General features: G+C 40.0%; 3 protein-coding genes across 18 annotated transcripts in view; all 3 read left to right on the top strand.

The window, feature by feature from the left end:
• The window catches only part of LOC139420190 (band 4.1-like protein 3), a 129,030-nt gene extending 127,249 nt beyond the window's left edge, over nucleotides 1–1,781 (top strand). For 13 of the 16 annotated variants that reach the window (XM_071170004.1, XM_071169999.1, XM_071169996.1 and 10 more), the window contains one exon: nucleotides 96–1,091. Coding sequence is in view for 2 of the 16 variants with exons in the window: in XM_071170003.1 (XP_071026104.1) it covers nucleotides 96–101 (6 nt within the window). In the remaining 14 variants the exon portion in view is untranslated. Of the gene's footprint in view, nucleotides 1–95 lie in introns of all 16 variants that reach the window. The other 3 variants (XM_071170003.1, XM_071170002.1, XM_071169995.1) reach the window with 1 other exon arrangement.
• A 1,856-nt stretch (nucleotides 1,782–3,637) lies between these two features.
• Nucleotides 3,638–7,008, top strand: LOC139420609 (zinc finger and BTB domain-containing protein 14-like). Its single transcript, XM_071170805.1, has 2 exons — nucleotides 3,638–3,791; nucleotides 5,092–7,008. Exons 1-2 carry the CDS (start codon nucleotides 3,650–3,652, stop codon nucleotides 6,441–6,443), a joined length of 1,494 nt encoding a protein of 497 aa, XP_071026906.1. The 5' UTR covers nucleotides 3,638–3,649; the 3' UTR covers nucleotides 6,444–7,008.
• Nucleotides 7,009–9,531: 2,523 nt separating this feature from the next.
• On the top strand, nucleotides 9,532–21,358 carry LOC139420608 (DNA topoisomerase I, mitochondrial-like). Its single transcript, XM_071170803.1, has 23 exons — nucleotides 9,532–9,571; nucleotides 9,851–9,986; nucleotides 10,200–10,257; nucleotides 10,482–10,540; nucleotides 10,759–10,825; nucleotides 11,119–11,144; nucleotides 11,254–11,376; nucleotides 11,473–11,527; nucleotides 11,618–11,706; nucleotides 11,957–12,238; nucleotides 13,013–13,128; nucleotides 13,238–13,359; nucleotides 13,522–13,644; nucleotides 13,846–14,033; nucleotides 14,190–14,334; nucleotides 14,504–14,647; nucleotides 18,770–18,955; nucleotides 19,061–19,129; nucleotides 19,260–19,374; nucleotides 19,928–20,055; nucleotides 20,275–20,369; nucleotides 20,692–20,841; nucleotides 20,979–21,358. The coding sequence occupies exons 2-23, from the start codon at nucleotides 9,889–9,891 to the stop codon at nucleotides 21,079–21,081; spliced, it is 2,541 nt and encodes an 846-aa protein (XP_071026904.1). The 5' UTR covers nucleotides 9,532–9,571; nucleotides 9,851–9,888; the 3' UTR covers nucleotides 21,082–21,358.
• Nucleotides 21,359–23,352: the final 1,994 nt, after the last annotated feature.

The raw sequence follows: 23,352 nt of genomic DNA, 5'->3' as shown, positions 1-23,352 counted from the left end.
CATCCTTCTGAAAAATATGTACCTTCAACAAGAATGGGAGTGTTCATCTGTTTCATCTAAGCACGTGCTCTGTAACGATACTCTCTCTCTTTCAGGTGTGACGGGTCACCGGGTTCACCAACGTTTCGGGAGCATTCTGTTAGCGTTACTTCACGCTGTTCAGAGTACGGGACGCAAGCAGGATAGTGGCGTTGCCAACAGACAGCACCCCACTGTAGCAAACACTAATACTGCATCCAACCACTACTGAACTAACCTCATCCACCCACCCACACTCCCTCACTCACTCACCATCACTACTGGCAAACACAGACCTCCAAAGCTACCTTCATAGGAACATGTATACTGCATGAAAAGGGAACAATTCTGCATTTTTGTAAAAGAAAAAAATAACAATATATCAAAAGTTCTACATGTTTTACTTGACCTGTAAACTCAGACTCAAAGGTTTAAGAATGTATGTGATGAGAGTTAAGATAGTATAGATCATTATGTTGTATTTATTATCAAACTGCTCACTTGGAAACATGTATAATAGTAGGCTATGATGGCACAATATTTATTCACGCAATAGATGTGGCATTCATCTTGTCAGAAGTCCCCTTATTTATCCCAAATGCTGATTTTATCCAATTTTACAAAGATTATTCCCTTTAAAAAGACAACAATAATATCTATGGTACTTGGTACATGCATTTGCTTAGTAGGTCATTCATCCTCAAAGATGATTTTGTTGTTTTTACTTGTAAATATGCTTATTTGGTTTTCATTAATTACAAGGTGAGGATGAGGACGATGAGGCAAAATATTGTAGAAGCGTTAGTTAGCAGGAAAAGTTCAACAGACTCCATTACTGTGACCTCTGAGGTGATTAAGAAACCCCTTATTATACAGTATGTGTCTTCACACTGTGGATTATACTTTCTTGTTGGCTTGTATCTGAAATTATACCCTATTCCATATGGGCTCTGGTCAAAAGTAGTGTACTATATAGGGAATATGATGCAATTTTAGATACATAATTGTTTAGACACATTCTTAAAGGAAAACTCCACCCAAAAACAATATTTTTGTATTTGTTTCATTAGTCCATTGTTGACACAGTCCCAACATGTTTTGCTTGTCAGCAATCAAGTTTTCAAGATATGTAACTTTGAAAATACAGAAATCATCCCTGTATGAAACATTTTGCATCCTATGATGCTGCGTTTTGCGTCACAGGGTGCAAAATGCATCATACAGGGATGATTTCTGTATTTTGAAAGTTACATATCTTGAAAACTTGATTTTTGACAAGCAAAACATTTTGGGACTATGTCAACAATGGCCTAATAAAATTTTTAAAATGTTGTTGTTTTTTTTAGGGGGGGGGGGGGGGATTTTCCTTTAAGTCCTACCCAGAATCCTCCTCATCCCTGTATGGCACATCTGAGCCTTAAAACTGTGCAGAATGGGCAGACAACAACCTCAAGTACAAGCCTGCAGTGTGTGTGTTTGTGTGCTTGGTTTCTCCCACACAGAGGCATCATTCCCAATCGAACTTGAGCTGGCACTATCGGGTGGCACATGCCCCCCTCAATATCATCCACTGGGAGAGATGAGAATACATAATTAGCAGTGTCTTATAGAATGAATATTATGACATTATATATTCGGTCATCAGTGACCCCTCAGAGATATTGGGATCATGATGCCTCTGATCCCACCTCTTCAAATCATCAGCTGTGAAAACCGTCCTTGTTGAATGTGTTTCCCACAAGATAAATAAATGGATAAATACAGTTTGTTGGATCTATTTTTTTTTTTTTTTTTTTGTCATTCGCTGAAAATATATTGGTGGTTGTGCTCTCATAAACTCTACAGTGAAGCCATTTACAGTATCCCAACCAGTTCAGAGTGAGACTAGCCCACTACTCTCTTTTTTTCTTCTAACAAGCTACTAGTTATTTAACAAAAGGAACAACATTAGAAGGAAAGTTGTGACAAAATGGCTGATTGTACTTTCACTGAACACAAGTGCAGAGTCCGGTTACAGTCATGTGTTGCAAGTTAAGGTGTAAATCACATTGGTTGTGTGTGACAGACTAGTAATGTTCATAACCAAGCCAAATGTCCATCAACAAGACAGTTACTTTGAATTACGCATTTGAGAAGCAGTGTTTTGGTGGGGAAACTGAAATGTAATATGATAATTCAGTTCCACAACAGTATTGTCTAGAGGGACCTAACCAGTCAGAAACTAGGGCGTCTGCTCAAGAAGCATCTCGGAGTAGGAGTGCTACCTAGGAGTGCTACCTCAGCTGCTTTGTGATCACCCTGCTCAAAGGATGCCGGATGATTATAGCTGTTTGTCGCGAAGTTAGCCTTTTGAACCATAGATGTGTTGGAGTGTACAGTACTGTACAAGTGTTAAGTGTTTTTGATGAAGTTATACATTATATAGAAATGTTTCAAATGTGTATTCGGCTTTACAAAATTGTTTTTAGTATTTTTAAACGGATCATTAGGCCAAGGCAGTTGTTGACCTCCCAGTAGCCACAATGTATTTTCAATTACAGATTTGACCTTTCAGAGCATATTGAATCTGGCTTTCCTCTAATTCAAAGTGCAACTACACCAATGGAACATGAAGTCAACTGTGAAGGCACAGCTGCTCTGGCATGAAGCAGATGGGGCCATAGTGCCCACTGCCAATGCATCACATTCACTATTCTAACTCTGAACACAAACCATGACAATTATCTATTGATGGTGCAATCCAAACCTTCAAGAGATCTGCAGCATTGTTAAATAACTAAATGACATTTACAGAAATATTACATTAACATCTCTGGGATATAAAACAGGGAATCATTATGCACGGTGGCATCTCCAATTAGCATGAATTATTGCATTGCATTAGAGACTGAAAGAAAATTGCTTTAATGTAATTTGGGCATATACATTTAGAATGCCGCTAAAGGGAAACATGGCATCATTAATAGCCGATATCCAACATCCCATTACAATTGAGGACCATAAGAAAATGGAAATTAGCCTAATAAATCCATTTAGGGCTACATTCCTTGTAAAAAAATATATATATAGTTTCTCGATATGGATCATTAATTATTAAAACGGTGTTGTAAAATAAATATTTGATGGGGTATTTCATCAAATTATTATCGGTGGGCCATGTCAAACGCTCCAGTTTGACACTCCGTGCCGAAGGTGCACGCACACCTGTTCGGCTCAGTGGGTGAAACAGTGGCTAAAATGATTGAGGGTCAATGCTATTAGAGATCCTTGAGACGTCCCTACCCTAAACCCCAACCATAATCCTTATCTAGCCCTAACCTTGAACCTTACTTTAACCATTTTAAATATGAACTTCAATGAGGGTAGGGACTACCAAGGACTCTGGATTGCACGGAATAATTATTGAATCGCTCTGTAGAATCTCGATAAAAAGCGCACTCGCTTCCCGCTCGTGACAGTAGCTTTCGCGCCCCAAATCTACTCCCGTTTTCCTTCTAGGTTCGCGCTCCAGAGACTTCTTATCAGTAATTTGCGTAAGCACAGTGTGGTTTCTGCTTTTTGTGTTGTATTTACGCTTTGAGCGCAGGCGGAAACATTTACAATTGACGTACGTACGCGCATAGTCACTTGCATGCTGCAGTTCCGTGCTGGCGCAGCGCGTCCTTCCGCTTATGCTCGTCCTCAGGCCAACAACACACAAAGTGTATTATTCCCTTTTGACTGCTTGACATATATCGGAGACGTTCTCAAGGGGACGACATATTGTACTACAGGTAAGAAACGTATTTTTTTTAGCGAATCAGATCGATTTCCGAAATATTGCATAATGTTTAACCAAGATGCCTGCGCGCTCACGGTTTCAGCAAAAGCTCGAGTTCGTCATTTCAGGAGAGTTCATGGCTGCTCGGGCATTTTCCATGTTAGTGTTACGGGCGCTTCCTCGCGTGCTTGTGGCTAGTCAGATACACAACCCTTCTCTCCCCACCGTTCAGAATGAGATAGATTGTTGTGTTGTCATTGACATACATTACGATTTTACAACCAAAAGCAACATCGTATTCATGTTCTGTTGAAAACAATACGTGTATAAGCATAGCTAATAGCTAGCTAAAGGTGAGCAAAATAGGCTAGCTAACGTTAGCCAGTTAACGTTAGTTACACTCCCCCAAATCTAAAGCTATATTGCTAGCTTTTCCCATCGGTTTACTGTATGCATGCAAATTAATTTGCCAATGAATGGGCTATACGACATTGAGATGTATTGCTATGCAAGCATGCATTCATAATGTAGCCAATTTAAATTTGCAACGTTATATAATTTATGATTTTCTGGGTTGAAAATGATCAAAGTCTAAGACATTCAATTGATAGGCGATTGTATCTGCCTAGATTGAATGTACTAAAATCATTTGGTCACCACAAACCTTGATTTATTTATTATATTTCGTTTAAAAAAAAACATGAAATGAAATTAATCAACAATGTGCCTATTTCCCTCTGGTCATGTGATCCATGTCGGGAGGGGATGGTAAACTAGTTATCTAAAAAATCAAATCAAATGCTGTGGGTCACGTACACATGTTTTGCAGGTGCAGCGAAATGTTTATATTTCTAGCTCCAACAGTGTAGTAATACCTAACAATACATACAAATCCTAAAACTGAATACATATCATTTTATTTTTTATTTCACCTTTATTTAACCAGGTAGGCAAGTTAAGAACAAGTTCTCATTTACAATTGCGACCTGCAAGGGATTGCATATAGGCTACTCTCATAACGCTTTCCTATCCACATAGATTACTACATGTATTAGGTTGATATGATAATAAATGATAAAACAAAACATAGCTTTTTAAGTCAGCCCATTATTCTGCCCCCACAACAGCCATGATGGTGTCATCCAGAGAAACATCATATATCGGGCCATGACACACACAGTGCAGGAGCTAATCATTCGCAGTGTGGTTAATGTTTTAGGATATTATGACCAGATTGCTTTAGGCTTATTTCCCAATGGTTCCGAGTGAAATGTATCCACAGACATCTAACAACGTTCTTTCTATTGTTCCAGAATATCAATTCAAGATGTCAGAGACCGTGAAGTACATGGATGATGAACACAAGACCATCTTCCTGAAGATACTGAATGAGCAACGGTTGGAGGGTGAACACTGTGACATCGCGGTGGTGGTTGAAGATGTGAAGTTCAGGGCACACCGCTGTGTGCTGGCAGCGTGTAGCAACTACTTCAAAAAGCTGTTCAAGAAGCATGAAGTCGACAACTCCTCAGTCATAGAAATCGACTTCATCCGCTCAGACATCTTCGAGGAGGTGTTGAACTACATGTACACGGCCAAGATTTCTGTGAAGATAAAGGACGTGAATTTGATGATTTCTTCAGGCCAAATACTCGGAATCCGTTTTCTGGACAAACTCTGTTCACAGAAGCGTGACATGTCCACTGAAGAAAGGAACAGCCAAAATGACAAACCCTTTCCCTGTGATATTCTCAAAATGGCTCTCCCTACTGATGACCCTACATTGGGCCAGGATAACGACTTGCAGGTGCTCGGTGACCATGACGACACTCCTACTGACGACCTTGTGGAAGAGCCAATGACCAATCACGACTTGGACAAATCTCCCAACACGGCGTTGAGAGTGACGGAGGCCATTCTCAAAGAATGGCCTCCTGCCAATGAGGACGTGCACAAGGTGAGCTGTTACGACCAGGACGTGGAACCCATGGATACGGAGCAAAAAGACCTGGCGGGTCACACCACAACGACCTTAGCGTTCGCTGACAGCATCGGCGAGGTGAAGGACGAGCAGCCCCCCGGTTGGACCACAGCCACGACGGACATGAAGTTCGAGTACCTCCTCTACGGCCAACGGGAACAGCTCGCCTGCCAGATCTGTGGAAAGACCTTCATCGACGAGAACCGTTTGAGGAAACACGAAAAGCTGCACTCGGCCGAACGTCCGTTCATCTGTGAAATCTGCAGCAAAGCCTTCACTACCCAGGCTCACCTGAAGGAGCATCTGAAGATCCACACAGGCTTCAAGCCCTACCGCTGCGACGTGTGTGGCAAGTCCTTCATCCGAGCGCCTGACCTCAAGAAGCACGAGCGGGTCCACAGCAACGAGCGTCCCTTCGGCTGCCAGATGTGTGACAAGGCCTTCAAGCACAAGTCCCACCTGAAGGACCACGAGAGGCGCCACAGGGGCGAGAAGCCTTTCGTCTGCAGCTCGTGCACCAAGGCCTTTGCTAAAGCCTCAGACCTAAAGAGACATGAAAACAACATGCACAGCGAGAGGAAGCAGATGCCGCCCAGCGCCCTGCAGACCGAAACTGAACAGCTGCAGGCAGCAGCCATGGCCGCCGAGGCCGAGCAACAACTGGACTCCATAGCGTGCTCATAGCACACAACATTTTGTGACATTACCTTACTGGTCATGGACATCTTGAGAACAATCTGCGTTTTTTGATGATGTTTCATTTTGTATTTTCTTTTTGGGAGGCCGACAAACTCCAATAATCAGATAGATTTGATGTTGATAAATTTTCTCGAGAACATAGTGAAATAAGATATGATTTGACTGCATTCATTTATTTTTTGATTTATTTCACGTGATTTAGGCTTTCTCGCACTTGATTATATTGTAATGGTTAACTAATTTTTGGGGGTATTAATTTAAATATGTTTGTGTAAATGTTATGGCAGCGTTATGGATATAAATGCTACGACTACTGCCTCTACTCGGTTTTGGTTGTCAATATGTTACTGCTGTTATACAGTACTGGTTTTATCAAGAAAAACTGGAAATTAAATGTTTGATTTGTAAAAATGTATGGAAAAAATTGTTATAAACCACAACATTTTTGATGGTTAACTATTCCACAGCATCACATACACAAGTCTTACTGTAATTGACATCGAAATATGTGTTGCTTTAATAAACATGGTAGCCTCAACTGCCAACAAATCATCAATCTATTGTCTTTTACATTATTTTGGGAAATACATTATAGCTTTAATTTGTGTAGACTAGCCTATGTTTGCATGGATTGACATGTCCAAAAAAATATATAGTATTGGGAAGTAGTGAACTACATGTTGTTCAACTAGTCATTTAACTACATTTTGCAGTAGCTTTTTGGTAGTTGAACTAAATAAAAATCTAGGTTGGGTTTTCAGTAGTTAATTTATTTTTTGCCATGTAGCAGTGTAGCTAACTACTGGAACTACACACTACTGTTTTACCATGTAGCGGTGTAGCTAACTATTGGAACTATACACAACTGGTTTACCATGTAGCAGTGTAGCTAACTACTGGAACTACACACTACTGTTTTGCCATGTAGCGGTGTAGCTAACTACTGGAACTATACACAACTGGTTTACCATGTAGCAGTGTAGCTAACTACTGGAACTACACACTACTGTTTTGCCATGTAGCGGTGTAGCTAACTACTCGAACTATACACTACTGTTTTACCATGTAGCAGTGTAGCTAACTACTGGAACTACACACTACTGTTTTACCATGTAGCGGTGTAGCTAACTACTGGAACTATACACAACTGGTTTACCATGTAGCAGTGTAGCTAACTACTGGAACTATACACTACTGTTTTACCATGTAGCAGTGTAGCTAACTACTGGAACTACACACTACTGTTTTGCCATGTAGCGGTGTAGCTACCTACTGGAACTATACACTACTGGTTTACCATGTAGCAGTGTAGCTAACTACTGGAACTACACACTACTGTTTTGCCATGCAGTGGTGTAGCTAACTACTGGAACTATACACTACTGTTTTACCATGTAGCAGTGTAGCTAACTACTGGAACTACACACTACTGTTTTGCCATGTAGCGGTGTAGCTAACTACTGGAACTATACACAACTGGTTTACCATGTAGCAGTGTAGCTAACTACTGGAACTATACACTACTGTTTTGCCATGTAGCAGTGTAGCTAACTACTGGAACTACACACTACTGTTTTGCCATGTAGCGGTGTAGCTAACTACTGGAACTATACACTACTGGTTTACCATGTAGCAGTGTAGCTAGCTACTGGAACTACACACTACTGTTTTGCCATGTAGCGGTGTAGCTAACTACTGGAACTACACACTACTGTTTTGCCATGTAGCGGTGTAGCTATCTACTGGAACTATACACTACTGGTTTACCATGTAGCAGTGTAGCTAGCTACTAGAACTACACACTACTGTTTTGCCATGTAGCGGTGTAGCTAACTACTGGAACTATACACTACTGGTTTACCATGTAGCGGTGTAGCTAACTACTGGAACTACACACTACTGTTTTGCCATGTAGCGGTGTAGCTAACTACTGGAACTACACACTACTTTTTTTGCTAAAATAAAATATAGGGGAAGTAGGCAAGAATTTCCTTTATTTTTCAGCATCAGACCTGCCTAATTCTCCCTTGAAACAGTTTTTGTTTTTAATAGGCTATATGACACATTCTGTTAAAAACATCTGAATCCAGAGTGATCTTTTCTTGCAATTTGTAGTCTATGACTTGAGATTTAGATATGCTAATTCATCACTAAGTAGTTTGGACTTTAGTTAACTATATTTTATTTATTTTCAGAGTAGCTTTCCCAACACCACTATTAATGCAGTGTTGTAAAGTACTTAAGGTAAAATACTTTAAAGTACGACTTAAGTAGTTTTTGGGGGAATCTGTACTTTACTATTTATATTTATGACAACTTTTACTTTTACTTCATGATATTCCTAAAGAAAATAATGTACTTTTACTCCATACATTTTACCTGATACCCAAAAGTACTTGTTATATTTTGAATGCTTAGCAGGACAGGAAAATGGTCTACTACACAGACTTATCAACATGTGGTCATTCCTGCTGCCTCTGATCTGCATCTTTTGTAAATGATGTCGGAGTGTTGGACTGTGCCCCTGGTTATCAGTACGTTTTTAAAACAAGAAAATGGTGCCGTCTGCTTTGCTTAATATAAGGAATTTGAAATGATTTATACTTTTTTCTTTTGATACTTAAGTATATTTTAGCAATTACATTTATTTTTTGATACTTAAGTATATTTAGAACCGAATACTTTTAGACTTTTACTCTGGTAGTATTTTACTGGGTGACGTTCACTTTTACTTGAGTAACTTTCTATTAAGGTATCTATACTTTTACTACAGTATGACAATTGGGGACTTTTTTCCATCACTGTATTAAAGTGTGTACATCAAGACTAGGCTACGTTAGATCTATTCAGTCATTGTGTCACATTTTTTTATTATCTATTTGCTGACCTTGCTAATAACTTTATATTTGAGCAAGTTTTAAACATACACTATTCGTTGTAAATGTTTGTCAATGTGTTATTTGGCTGGATTTATGGTTGATCCTGTGCGTTCAAGCATGCGCAGTAGGTCGCTTTTGGTACATGAAAACTTTCAGGTGTCATGAGTTCTCAATCTCATCGAGAGTGTAATGGACACGATTGTGAATTGAGAACACGGACAACTCTGTTTACAGGTAAAGAATGCAAATACTTTCAGATATGTTAGCATTTTTCAAATGAAATAAAATAATTGGACAATTTTATGAACGTGTTTTGTCGACTAACTTCGAGTAATATTGCCAGATTATCGATCCTCCAATCAGTGAAATCCTGACATTGTAAATTGATCTACAAATAACCATCCGTAATTCGACCTCGTGTGTTTAAAATGGTGTGGAATTGAAACTTCACAATATTATAACTATATACAGGTACAATTCAACTTGTCTACTTTAACATTGTCTACTTTAAAGACTTAATTGTTAACGCTACCTACGGTCAAATTTGAGTGATGAAACTGGAAGACAATGAAGGGCATGGAGGAGCCGAAACATCCAGCAGGAAAAGAACAGCATCAGAGTCTAAGATTGATGAGAGCCCAACAGACAGGTGAGTTTCCTGAAGATACCTCAAACCACTGGTCCTAGGTCAGGTTGTCATCATGATAGAATTGGGTTTTTTTGGGGGGGGGTATCGTTGAGGTTACTATTCTCAGTGACAAGGTAGTAGAATAGAGCCTATCCATTACAAAGAGGTCATTGTTTTTATATGAATATAAATCAGGATTATTATAAAAAGCTACTTCCCTATGGTCCAACACAGGAAGAGGAGTAAGGATGGGGAAAGGGACAAAAAAGAGGAAACTGAGCTGAAGCACAAGGTAATGTAATGCACCATTTGGAGTGGTTGGAGAGTGGAACGTCAACTATATGAAAGTTAAGACCAGACGGAGGCAGCATGCATGAGATCCACACACCATCTCAATTATATCGCATGATACACGCCAGGCATTCCTAATCAATCACTAACACAGACACGCCTTACAGTGAAATAGACCATTCATCCGTATGCATGTGCCTGTTTGATGATAATTTTATTTCATAGACGAAGCACTCCAGTTCTAAGCATCCTCGTAAACCTCTGCAGGAGCCGAAGATCACAAGGTGAGTATGGACAGATCTATTAGGATTCATTTTCATACAGGGGATATGTGAAAGCGCCCTTAATTACAATCTCCCACTTACATGTCTTCATTCACAATGAAGGGTGTAGTATTCTCCGATGTGTTCTGTTTTATTTAAATCAGTGGTCAACTTGTTAAGCAATCATCTTATTTAATCTTGTTTTAACAATGCATTTGTTTCTGTCTTTCCTTTATCAGTTCTGGGGGCTTTAAAGCTGTCTCGGAGAACGACCATGCAGATGTGAAGACCAGAAGTGTAGCCATGGTAAGAACCATCACCAGAGATCTGTACATAATGACAAGATGCTCATGTCTCCACCCTAACAATGGGAGACATCCCAAAGGCGGGAAGGCAGGCGACAAGTTTAGGTCCTAAATAAGCCCATAGAAACGCATGGGTCTTATTTTGGACAGATTTTGGTGTGAGAGAAACCTCTCGCTTCACCTCTTCCTCTCTGCTATAACATGATATACACAGTCCTAGTTACTGCATATCCCTGTATTAGCAAAACATTTTAGCTAATGTTTATTCATGGGGTTTCTGTCTTTCTCTCACAGGATGCATCACTACCTTCTGAAAAGAAGTACGTTTTTCTCTGATGTTCAAATTATTCACCCCAAAGGTGAAAGTATATTCTTGAATGTGAACGGAGGGAAAGCAAAGGTGGTGATTTTGTTTTGTTTTATTTTCAGCACCATTGACTTAAACAACAATATCTCTGCCAAGCACACGGAATCAGATGAGAGGAAAGTGACCAAGACTGAGTTACAGGAAGTTGACTTGTTTGCACCAATTGAGCATTCAGATATGGAGAGGTAGGCTACAATTGACCCTTTATTGCACGATGAGTTTATTTATTGACAAAAACGGTCACTTGGTTTGGGGTAAATTGCCTTTCTCTCTTTAACCAGGTCTGACAAAAAATCTAAGAAAACTGGGGATTCACAAAAAGATAACAAACACAAGGTAACTGACTAACCATTTATTGTTATTTTCAGTTATCAATGTTATTGGTGATGTTGCTTGCCTTGTTTCTCACCTATTATGTCATTGTAGCACAAATCTAAAAGTAGCAAAAAGGGACACCACAGGACAGACGAGAGAAACCCTGAGCAGAGAAAAGTTGGTGAAATATCAGCTAACAGGTGAACATCATTAAGTTCCACAGTAAAAAATGCTTTATACTCAGAATATGCTATGCTCTGAGTGAACCAACTTTTTTGCGTTGTTCATTTTAATGACGATATCAAATATGTGCCAAATGGCCATACTTTGTGTTATGGTGGATTTTATAGTGCATTTCCACAAAGATTTATTTAAAAGCATTTTCTCTTGCCATTTAAATAGTTTTCATTTGAAAGTCATGCTTAAAGTCTCATTTTATTTTCTCTGTAGTTCCGATGGCAACTCTAAAAAGAGGAAGAGCAAAGATTCATGTGAAACTGATGTTCTACCGACAGGTGACAGTAAAAAAGAAACTGCCGTAAAAAAGGAGAATGCCAAGAAAGAAAGGGAGAAAAAAGATAGAAGTGGTAAAGACACAAAGACATCCGATGAGAAGAAACGTAAAAATAAGCCAGAGGGAAAAGAGGAATCTAAGAAGAAGAAAAAAGATGGAGATGATGGGAAGACCAAGAAGGGTGGGAAAAAAGAAGGGGAGGACAGTACATGGAAATGGTAATTGCGCCATTATTTACTCTGTATTGCATGTAATGGGCAAGCATCATATTTTACTGAATTTATATTTGTTTTTAGAACATTTTCCCCGTTATAGTGGTTGACATAATATTACCCTCATGTGTAGCCGGAACCGTTAACAATCGTTTGTTTCTAGGGGGACACCCCGTTATAGTCGTTGACATGATATTACGCTCATGTGTAGCCGGAACCGTTAACAATCGTTTGTTTCTAGGGGGACAGTATTAATAGTTCAACACACGTGTATATTGTTTTGACAGCGTTATGAAAGTCCTTGGCGCCTGTGAATCTCATTCATTCCTGGTAATCTGGAATGAACAAATACAGCATTTTTTTTGCAAACTTTATATATCAGTCGGAGAAATTTAATAGAAGTTGTTCTGCGGTTTACTCATTACGATTTTACCGAACTAATGTAAAGATTAAGCATGAGCCCAAAGCCAGGTGAGAAAACGATGGCTAAAGCTGGCAAATAGCTGATCTTACAGTAGCTTACTCCAAACCACGCATGAATAGTATAGCTAAGTAACGTTATATTTGTCAAAACAGTGCAGATAGCCAGGGTAATGACATTTTGGAAGAGTAATTCTAGCTAGCCACACATTGTTAATGTAAAGGGGTACGTTAGTTAACACTACTTTTGCTAGATCTGGTATGGCGATGTTGCATTGTCTCACTTGTATTAGATTTTAAACCTTCAAACCTTTTCTGTCTTTCTGTACTGTAATTAAATTGCGATATGCTTGTTGTCAGGTGGGAGGAAGGTAATTCCAACAACGGGAACAAATGGACCACGTTGGAACACAAAGGTCCACTTTTCCCACCAGAATACGAACCATTACCAAATAACGTGTCTTTCTTTTACAATGGTGAGTTACCACCCTACGTGAATCCATCTTACTCATCCTCATAGTTTTCCTGTCTCGTTTTAGCTTTACAGCAAAGCAGACCTAACATTCAACGTTCTGTGATTCATAGGGAACCCTGTAAAACTGACTTTGCCTGCTGAGGAAGTAGCCACGTTTTACGCCAAGATGCTGGACCATGAGTACACAACCAAGAGTTCCTTCCAGGAGAACTTCTTCACCGACTGGAGAGAGGTTAGTCTCACTGATTGAGTATAGCCTTGAGTCGAGACTTGCGTTTTGCAATGAACAACCACAGTTTTTAAGCAGCGTTTTGTGTGTGTGTGTGTGTGTGTGTGTAAGAATGAAGGTCAATGTAGAGGTTGATATTGAGCTCATCAGGATTTTACCTAACAGGAAATGTCAGTAGAGGAGAGGGAACAGATCAAGAAGTTGTCGAAGTGTGATTTCACACACATCAACAAGTACTTCCTGGATAAGTCTGAGGAGAAGAAGGCTATGACTAAAGAACAGAAACAGGTAACTTAGCCAAGTAAAAATAGCTTAGAGCTGCATCTATAACATTATGTAAGTATTGAAGTATATTGTTCCACTTGCTTTGAATGTAATTGTTGGTACTTCATTTTGCATATCCAAGTGAATCCCCCCAAAATATATATTATTTTTTGAGGTCACACTATCATTGCAAATCTGGAAGTCTTTGGATTGTGCTTCTGCTAGGTCCTGAAAGAGGAGAACAACAAGCTGACGGAGGAGTATGGCTTCTGTGAGCTGGACGGTCACCGGGAGAAGATCGGGAACTTCCGTGTGGAGCCACCGGGGTTGTTCCGTGGCCGGGGAGAACACCCCAAGATGGGCAAGCTGAAGAAGAGGATCCAGCCAGAGGAAATCACCATCAACTGCAGCAAGTGAGGGCCCCCGGGAGAGCACTAGGAACAAACAACCTCACTATAACTTTATGGAACTTCCAATTGGGAATTAGTGGCCTGACTAGTAAATTTAATCCGCAAATATGTGCAGAAAGGCAATAAGCTAAATAAATAGTGTTTTGGTTGTTTTTCCAGAGGCTCCAATATTCCGGTGGCCCCAAAGGGCCACAGGTGGAGGAAGGTGCAGCATGACAACACAGTGACCTGGCTAGCCTCCTGGGTGGAGAACGTCCAGGGAAACTTCAAGTACGTCATGCTCAACCCCAGCTCCAAACTCAAGGTACGGAGCCTTTCTCTTCACCTTCGTTTACCTCAGTGGGGTTGTTTTAGTGGAAAACAAACCCAAACTTTTGAGAAGAGTCTGAAGACTGAACTCAGTAAAAAGATGGCGTACCTATCAAGCCAGTAGTTCAGAGTTTGCCTTAGACTGTTTTTCTCTCTGTGCTCAGGGGGAGAAGGACTGGCAGAAGTACGAGGTGGCTCGTAAACTCAAGCTTAAGGTGGAGACCATCAGGAGGCTGTACCGTGAGGACTGGAAGAACCGAGAGATGAAGACCAGACAGAGAGGAGTGGCTCTCTACTTCATCGACAAGGTACAGACCTCACAACTATCTTACCGCAGTGTGGTTAACAAAATGGAAGCCCTTTTAGGTCATCTCAAACACATATTGTAGAACACTCATGTGTACGTACTAGGATGGGGTGAATTATTTCTTTGTCCCATCATGATTATGTACTCATAGAATATGGTGATGTACCCCCCCACCCCTGTAGACTCCTTTCATTCTTGTTCTTTTTGAAAGTGGCAACTTTAGGACAGAACTTCTTTAGGTTATTATAATATTTGGGAAATAGGCTACTGTTCATCATTTTTACTTGTCTTAAAGCTTTCATGATGTGCCTAGTAGGAGGATAGGTTATTGGCCGTTTTGGTTTTCAACCTCGCGTGGAGGGTCAGGATTTTTTTCCACCCCACACAGAATTTATTTCTAAATGAGCTTAAACTTGATTTAAACTTTTCATTCTGTGTTTCTATAGGCTGTTGATGTTTGTTCACTCCCTTGCTGCCTTACATTTTTAGACGGTTCATTTTCTGCCCCCTTGCTAATAGTTTATAGGCTATTCAAACAACTTTTGGAGTTGGAACTCCAGCTTCATTCATTGTTTGACGAGAAAGCCATTGCATGCATACAATGATGAAATCGTATAGCCCAAAGTCATATTCAAAACCTATTGAAGGGAATATAGCCTTTTTTTTAACGGCTAGATGCAAGATAGTTAGAAAATGTCTGTTTTATAAAAGCAATTAATAGGTTTAGGCCCATGCATCTGAGAGAGTATTTTCTGAATGGACATTTTGCGCTGCTTTGGTAAGAATTCTCAGTTTTGTCTAGACTACATTCCTCTCTTGCGTTCTGTATAACATTCAGTGCGTTTGGAAAGTGTTCAGACTCCTGGATTTTTTTTCTTCACATTTTGTTACATTACAGCCTTACTCTAAAATGTTTTTTTTTTTTTTAATCCCTCATCAATCTACGCACTACCCCATAATGACAGTAGAAACAGTTTTTTATTTATTTTTTTGCACACAAAAAAACAACTTATTTACATAAGTATTTAAACCCTTTGCTATGAGACTCGAAATTGAGCTCTGGTGCATCCTGTTTCCATTGATCATCCTTGATGTTTCTTGATTGGAGTCCACCTGTGGTAAAGTAAATTGGTTGGACATGATTTGGAAAGGCTGTCTATGTAAGGTCCCACAGTTGACAGTGCATGTCAGAGAAAAAACCAAGGCAAGAGGTTGAAGGAATTGTCCATAGTGTCAAGGCACATCTGCGGAAGTGTGCAAAAATGTCTGCAGCATTGAATGTCCTCAAGAACACAGTGGCCTTCATCATTCTTAAATTAAAGAAGTTTGGAACCTCCTAGATGAGGCCTCCCGGCCAAACTGCGGCGGGAGGGGGAGGTCTGTTAGAGACTTTAGGGTAAGAGGGTTAATCACATGTTCGTGGTTGATTGTTAGTGTTTTTGTACGTTGACGTGCTTTAAAGCGTCCTTTTTGTTTATGGTGGTAACGGAGCATTATTGGTATATTATTGCTGATCTCATGTGCTCTTATGGGGCAATGTTTTAGTTCAAGTAACCCTGGTAAATTTGATGAGTCATAGTGTTAAGGTGAAATTTACATCCTGGAACTGTAGGGGATTAAATAAAACTGGTAATAAGTAGATTAAAAGAACTTCGGGCGAAGATCAAGAATCACATCTATTATCTGGCGACATTCCTAAGATATGCAAGAGGAGGCCTGGGCAGGTCACTGCAGCCTCATTTAGTTCCCATGCAAAGGGAGTTATTATTCTTATCCATAAGTCCATTCCATATCGGATATTGCGAACAATTTGTTATCCCGCCGGCAGATATATTATTATATGGAATACCTTTTTGTCCGAGCAGTTTTAATTTAATGCATATGGTCCCAACGAAGATGACTCTAAATTCTTTAATGATTTGGTTTTAAACCTTTCCACACTTCCTTGTAATTATATTGTTGCAGGAGACTTTAATTGCACTTTAGATCCTGTTAAAGATCGCACCTCAGGTTCAAACTACTCCCACACCTAATCTAGGAAAACCATACAGTATTTTATGAAGGATTTAAACTTAATAGCGATTTGGAAAGAAAATAACCACATGATGTGGAATACTCCTGTTACTCTAGCACTCACTAGACCTATTCCCAAATCAACTATTATTATGTTCTCAGCAGCATTTCGCTCTACAATTTGAATATTGTTTTTATGATAACATTTTCATCTCTGACCATGCTCCAGCATCTCTTTTGTATTCCAATTCTATTTTAGTAGGTGACTCACCTAAATGGCTGCAAGATACACGTTTTACAGAATACATTGGACAGAAGTGTGACCTATATTTTATACAACAGACTTCAGCTTGTACTAGATGGGAAGCCTTTGTTGTGAGCGCTGAGGGAATTTATGCACTTGGCCAGATGATTCTGCATCTTTGTTGCATTCTTCACATGATTTGGCAAATGTACACAGCTTTTCCTTCTACATTAGCTGCAGTGAAATGTCTCCACACATCAGATAGTGCCTGTGGCATTTTCCTGTAAAAAAAACATAGTTAAGCAGTTAGATTAAACAACTCCTTTGTAAAAAAAAAATTAAAATGAAACATGTATGGAAACAGGTGAATTAACACTCCTCAGTTAGCAGGCTCAAGCAAGCTAAAACCCACATGGTAGCAAAAACTAACTAGCAGAAATTGTTAACAAGTTAGAAATGATTTAAGGCTACTATTTACCAGTCATTAAAAAATCATTTATGTCATATAAAATATGTTCGCCCCACCCAGTATTGTAATGAAAACTTACCAGAAAGCATGTAGTCCTTGGCTCAGACAGTGTAGTACTGTGGGCTCAATAGCATCTCATTAGTGTGCAAGATCTTGAGAATCAGCTGTACATGTGATGGACAAATGCACTGTGCATGCAGAGGGTTGCAATTCCATTGAATTGGGGATAATTTAACCAAAGTATGCCACAAGACCTAGAATTGCCTTGTGTGTATCCCACAAAAATTTTTTCACTGTTATAAGCTTACTTTAATGAATTTAAGCAAAATTCCCAGCCTTAATTTCCCATGGAAGATGTATGGAGATTTACCGGAAAGATTCCGACCCTTTGCAACCCTAGAGGTATCACATATGATATCCCAAATAGTATCAGTAAAATTGCCTCTCGATCCCAATGTGTTTATCCTGGGGTTATACCCAATCAAACTTCATCTAAAGAACCAAGTATAAACACTTATGAGATAGATATGATATGATAGATATGTGCTTGTTGCAAGCAAGAGGCTTGATAGCTCTTGCCTGGGAAAGTGTGAACAGGCCTAGTATTTCCCAATGGCTTAGGGAAATGCATTGCCTAATAATGGAAAAGATAACATATAAGTAAACAACACTTTTGAAAAGGTTTGGGGACCATTTTTGATTTTTTTTGGAGCAGAGTGATGTGGGTGAAATATTGGCTAATGAAGGGAACTCTGGGTAGTGGACTATGCTTTGTGTGCATGAGGGGTGGTGGTGAGAGAGATCCGATTGGCTTGTGGTAATTTTGGTGGTTTTACACTTCTGTAACACTTGTTTTGTCTTAGATGTAACTTTTGTTTTTGCTGTTAACTATTGGTGGTTTTTGCAATTTTTTTTATATCTACTTATGACTTAAATAAGAAGAAAAATCTAACTTTTTTTTTTTTTTTTTAAGTGATTTCCGTTTTCGATTAAAAAAAAAAAAAAAAATTCTTAACCTGTTTTTGCTTTGTCATTATTGGGTAATGTGTATAGATTGAGGGGAGGGGGGGGGGGGGACTATTTAATACATTTTCGAATAAGGCTGTAACGTAACTGTAGAAAAAGTTGAGGGGTCTGAATACTTTCCGAATGCATTGAAATAGGCGATAGCAAATAGAAATACAATAATTACTCGGCACTTGACTTGTGTGCTGCCCGACTCCGTGCTCACCGCCAGTCATGTTCAAATTGGCTAAACCGTCGTCTGCCACATGACAATGTCACCGGCATCAACGATGGCTGTCAAGACGGTAATATGCTAATATTACCCAACCCTACCTTGTACCCACATGTACAGTATACATCTCCTTCACTAATGTGTGTGTGTGTGAATGTAGCTGGCCCTGCGAGCGGGGAATGAGAAGGAGGAGAGTGAGACAGCGGACACGGTGGGCTGCTGTTCTCTGAGAGTGGAACACATCACCCTGCACCAGGAGAAGGGGGGCCAGGAGTTCATGGTGGAGTTTGACTTCCTGGGCAAAGACTCTATTCGCTATTATAACGAGGTGCCTGTGGAAGGCAGGGTGAGCAGCACTGTCTAGCATCTGTTACATCTTCACTCCTCCGTTGTTATGGGGTGTCAAGGGTTAAACATCTGTCTAATGTGCAAAGACATTATTTGTACACAGGTTTTCAAGAACCTGAAGCTGTTCATGGAAAACAAGGAGCCTGAGGATGACCTGTTTGATAGAATAAATGTAAGTTGAAGACCTGCACCTGGTTATTTCATGTTTGCTCTAAATAATGACTAGCTAGCTATGTGATTCACACAGTAGGCTTATCTAGCTCTGCAGATACAGTTACGCTTGGTTGTTGTTTGTTTGGTAGACTACCTACCTGAACAAGCACTTGAACCAGTCCATGCCGGGGCTGACAGCAAAAGTGTTCCGAACCTTCAACGCCTCCACCACTCTGCAAGAACAGCTCAACAAGCTCACCACTGGTTAGTCCACTTCCGTTTGCACCATCAATGCACTCAGTGCAGTTATTTTTTTTTTTTGTAGATCTAGTTTAGAATAGCTGACAAGATTTCTCCGCTCTGCTCTGGCTACCCTCTGTGACATACGTGGTCCTAGTTGTTTTTCTCGACTTGGTCTCGGGCCTAATGTAACAGTATAACTTTAGACCGTCCCCTCGCTCATACCCGGGCGCGAACCAGGGACCCTCTGCACACATCAACAACAGTCACCCACGAAGCATCGTTACCCATCGCTCCACAAAAGCCACGGCCCTTGCAGAGCAAGGGGAACTACTACTTCAAGGTCTCAGAGCAAGTGACGTCACCGATTTGAAACACTATTTAGCGTGCACCACCGCTAACTAAGCTAGCTGTTTCACATCTGTTACACTAACACCACCCATGCTAATATATCCTCCAAACAACACTGGCTTCTCGGACCTTATCACCTGTGTTCTAACTGTATGAAGCTGTGAAACAAGCAGATGTATAGTGAAGACGGTACAATAATGAAAGACATGCCTGTTTTCCTCCTCAGCTGATATGAGTCTGGAGGAGAAGCTGCTGTCCTATAACCGAGCCAACAGAGCTGTGGCCATTCTCTGTAACCACCAGAGGGCAGCACCCAAGACATTTGAGAAATCCATGCAAAACTTGCAGGACAAGGTAACTGGAATATGTATGAATGGTGTATTTTTTTTCTTCCCTGGACAGTTTGAGTAGCTAGTGCTTCTTATAGTGCCATTTTAAAACCATCTATGCTCCTTTGCAATATTGTATAATGTTCAGATCCATTATCTTGATTATTTTTTGTTTTATTACCATGTACAGCAGTTCCCTTTAACAGTGAATCCATGTCTAACATACTCCGTTTTATTGTTCCAGATTGCGCAGAAGCAGCAACAGTTAGATGTGGCCAGGAAGGAGCTGAAAGAAGCCAAAAAAGAGCACAAGAGGGGCGGAACTGAGAGGACCAGGAAGTGAGTACTTTTTGATAGGCTGAAACTGACCAGTGAAATTAGTGAGTCTTGCAGTTGGTCATTTGACTCTACTGTTACTGACACTGTAGGATAACAGCCAGTGGATTTGACCTTTCATAACCTATAAACTACTTCTACAATGGCAGCTGGAAGGGCTATTTCAAATTGCTACTGTGGTGCTTGTTAGGCTACTGAGCCTCTCTTGTTTTAACATCAGATCATTCTGTTGGTCAAATTTAAGCCAGGCAAGCGCAATCAAGCACAGATAAATAATTATACTTTTATATATTTTAAAATTTGACCCACGGTCTGCTCTCTCCAGGCTTGTTGAGAAGAAGGAGGCTGTGGTGAAGAGGCTGGAGGAACAGCTGAAGAAACTCCAGCTGCAGATGACTGACAGGGAGGAGAACAAGGTCATCGCTCTGGGCACATCCAAACTCAACTACCTGGACCCCAGGATATCAGTGGCCTGGTAACCACCATTTTAGCCTAACATTTATCCTTGACCTCTGTCCGTTCCACAACACTTGCTGCCCTCTAAAAGTATATTTTTATTCACTTTGTATTTTTGTAGCATGTGAATGACTTTTACATTTATTTTCATGGCAGGTGTAGGAAATTCAATGTGCCAATCGAGAAGATTTACAACAAAACCCAAAGAGACAAGTTTGCTTGGGCTATTGATATGACTGAAGAAGATTTTCAGTTCTGAGCTGCGTCGCCCTGTCAGCAAGACAGATTTCGCGTTGTTTCATTTCCTCTGTTACTTATTTTTATGTTCCCTTTATAATTTCAACTACTTAGGTCTTTATTTGTTGTTGGTTACTAGCAGTGTTTGTTTTCTGACTTGACAACACGCACATCAGTGAGAATTAATCAGTTATAATAGACGAGGAACATTTTTGTGTTTTAAGATTTGTTTCCTTTGTTAACAATTGTAAATGTGATATAAAATACCTTTTCATTGATATGTTAAGTGTTTGTTGATGCCTTACTCATGAATATACTGAACAAAAATTATACATGTAACAATGATTTTAATGAGTTAGTTCATAGAAGGAAATCAGTTTATTTAAATACATGTATTAGGCCCTAATCTATGGATTTCACATGACTGGGCAGGAGAGCAGCCATTGTGGGGGGGAAACTCATTGTCTGGTCCTGTCTTCCAAGTAGGTGGTCCTGGCTCATGCTTTTGAGAGCCAGGACCACCTACTTGGGAGCCAGGACCAGCCAATGAGTTTTCCCCCACAAAATGACTTTTATTACAGGCAGAAATGCCCCTCAACAGCCTCCACTGGCTTCTTGATATGCCACACCTGTCAGGTGGCTGGATTCTCTTGGCAAAGGAGAAATACTCACTAACAGGGATGTTAACAATTTTGGGCACTTGGAACATTTCTGGGATTTTATTTCAGCTCATGAAACATGGGACCAGCACTTAACATGTTTCATTCAGGGTTTTTTCAATGTAATTACATTAGTAATTTCCCATTACAGAAGCAGAGGTACATCCCAGAACATGACTTATGATTCATATCTAGATATAATAGGCCATTTTAAAGGGTTAAGATTAATCGAGCTAGCTCTTTGGGGGTTTTAGGCTGGGTTTCTGTATAGCACTTTGTTACATCTGTAAAAAGGGCTTTATAAATACATTTGAAAAGTTTGATAAAGTGAGGTTATGAATATATTAGTGTCATATATCAAGAAAGATGCTTATCCAGCTGTGACTTAACATCTTGTTTTTATTTTAAAACCGTATATAAAGAGAACTAAATATCAATATCAACAAGTTAAAGATGCGAAAATGTGTTCAAATTGATATTGTCTTATGCAGTTTGACGCTGCGATGGGCTGTATTAGCATGGCAAATTCAATTCTATCATCTCGGATTGCAATCCTCACAACCTGCCTCTAGTCATACCGACTGGATTGGAGTCTTGTGTTTTACCAGCCTTGTTAGCGTAGGTTAAATCTCACCAGGCGAAAGAACGTGCGTGAATTTAAAAGGTTCATCTCTGTGGTGTATGAAACACTGTCCTGTGAAGTGTGCGACTGGCATGAAGTAGTATACTGTCATGGGAGATTTTTTGAGCTACAAGACAATGTGATACAACAGTTTTTTTACACATCCTTTTTTTATGTGTTGTCTGTGAAAAAGACACCATAGTTTGACGGCTTTTTACATTTGTCAGTAGTGCTGATGTGAATGTTATTTTCCTCTTCATGTGCATGAGTACTGCTGCGATAGCCCCTAGTGACGCCAGACTCATGTGGTTCCCCAAAGGACTGTGGTCGGTAGACTGCAACGCGCCACATCAAAACTGTGTGCAGCTCCTCAAAAAGACAGAGACAGGAAATGTGGGACAAATTCCTCCAGACCGCATTCCGTCTGCTGCCTGACTGCCTGTAACCCTGTACGCATGGAAAGTGGCTCTTTGGTTTGGCCCTTTTCGCAACTTCTGTCTAGTTTGTCTGAACAGAATATCCTCATGCCTCCTAACTCAAACTCTGTTGCAGCTCAACCTAGTTCTTAATTGTATTTGACCACAATACCAGACAGTTAAATTATTCAGCCTTTTGGGACCATAAGGAACATTTTGTTTGGGGTGCCACCCCCTCCTGATGGCGGAGAGAGAAATGTACTTTTTAAAGTAAATTTTCTGATGTTCTACACATTTTGCCATGTAGCTGAGAACATTTATCATTAAAAAAAATATATATATCAAGTCTACTCATTATTCCCTGTTAGTAATTCTTGCCATTTAAAAATAATTTCTGGCAATTCTACACATTTTTCCATGATTTATGCCATGTTAATGAAATCTGAGTGAGAGTGACTAACAAAATCAATGAGGTCCCTCTGGAGGTCAGGGCCCCTGGGCATGTGCCGTGCCCGGTTGGTATTCGGCCATGATTACTGCAAGTTAAGCTTGTCTAAAAACTGTTAGCTGACATGGCTAATTTAGTGACTGACAAA

Source organism: Oncorhynchus clarkii, chromosome 11 (genome assembly GCF_045791955.1).
Source record: "Oncorhynchus clarkii lewisi isolate Uvic-CL-2024 chromosome 11, UVic_Ocla_1.0, whole genome shotgun sequence".
Classification (NCBI taxonomy): Eukaryota; Metazoa; Chordata; class Actinopteri; order Salmoniformes; family Salmonidae; genus Oncorhynchus; species Oncorhynchus clarkii.
Note: the sequence above shows the minus strand (reverse complement) of the source record. Positions and strands in the feature narration are given on the sequence as shown.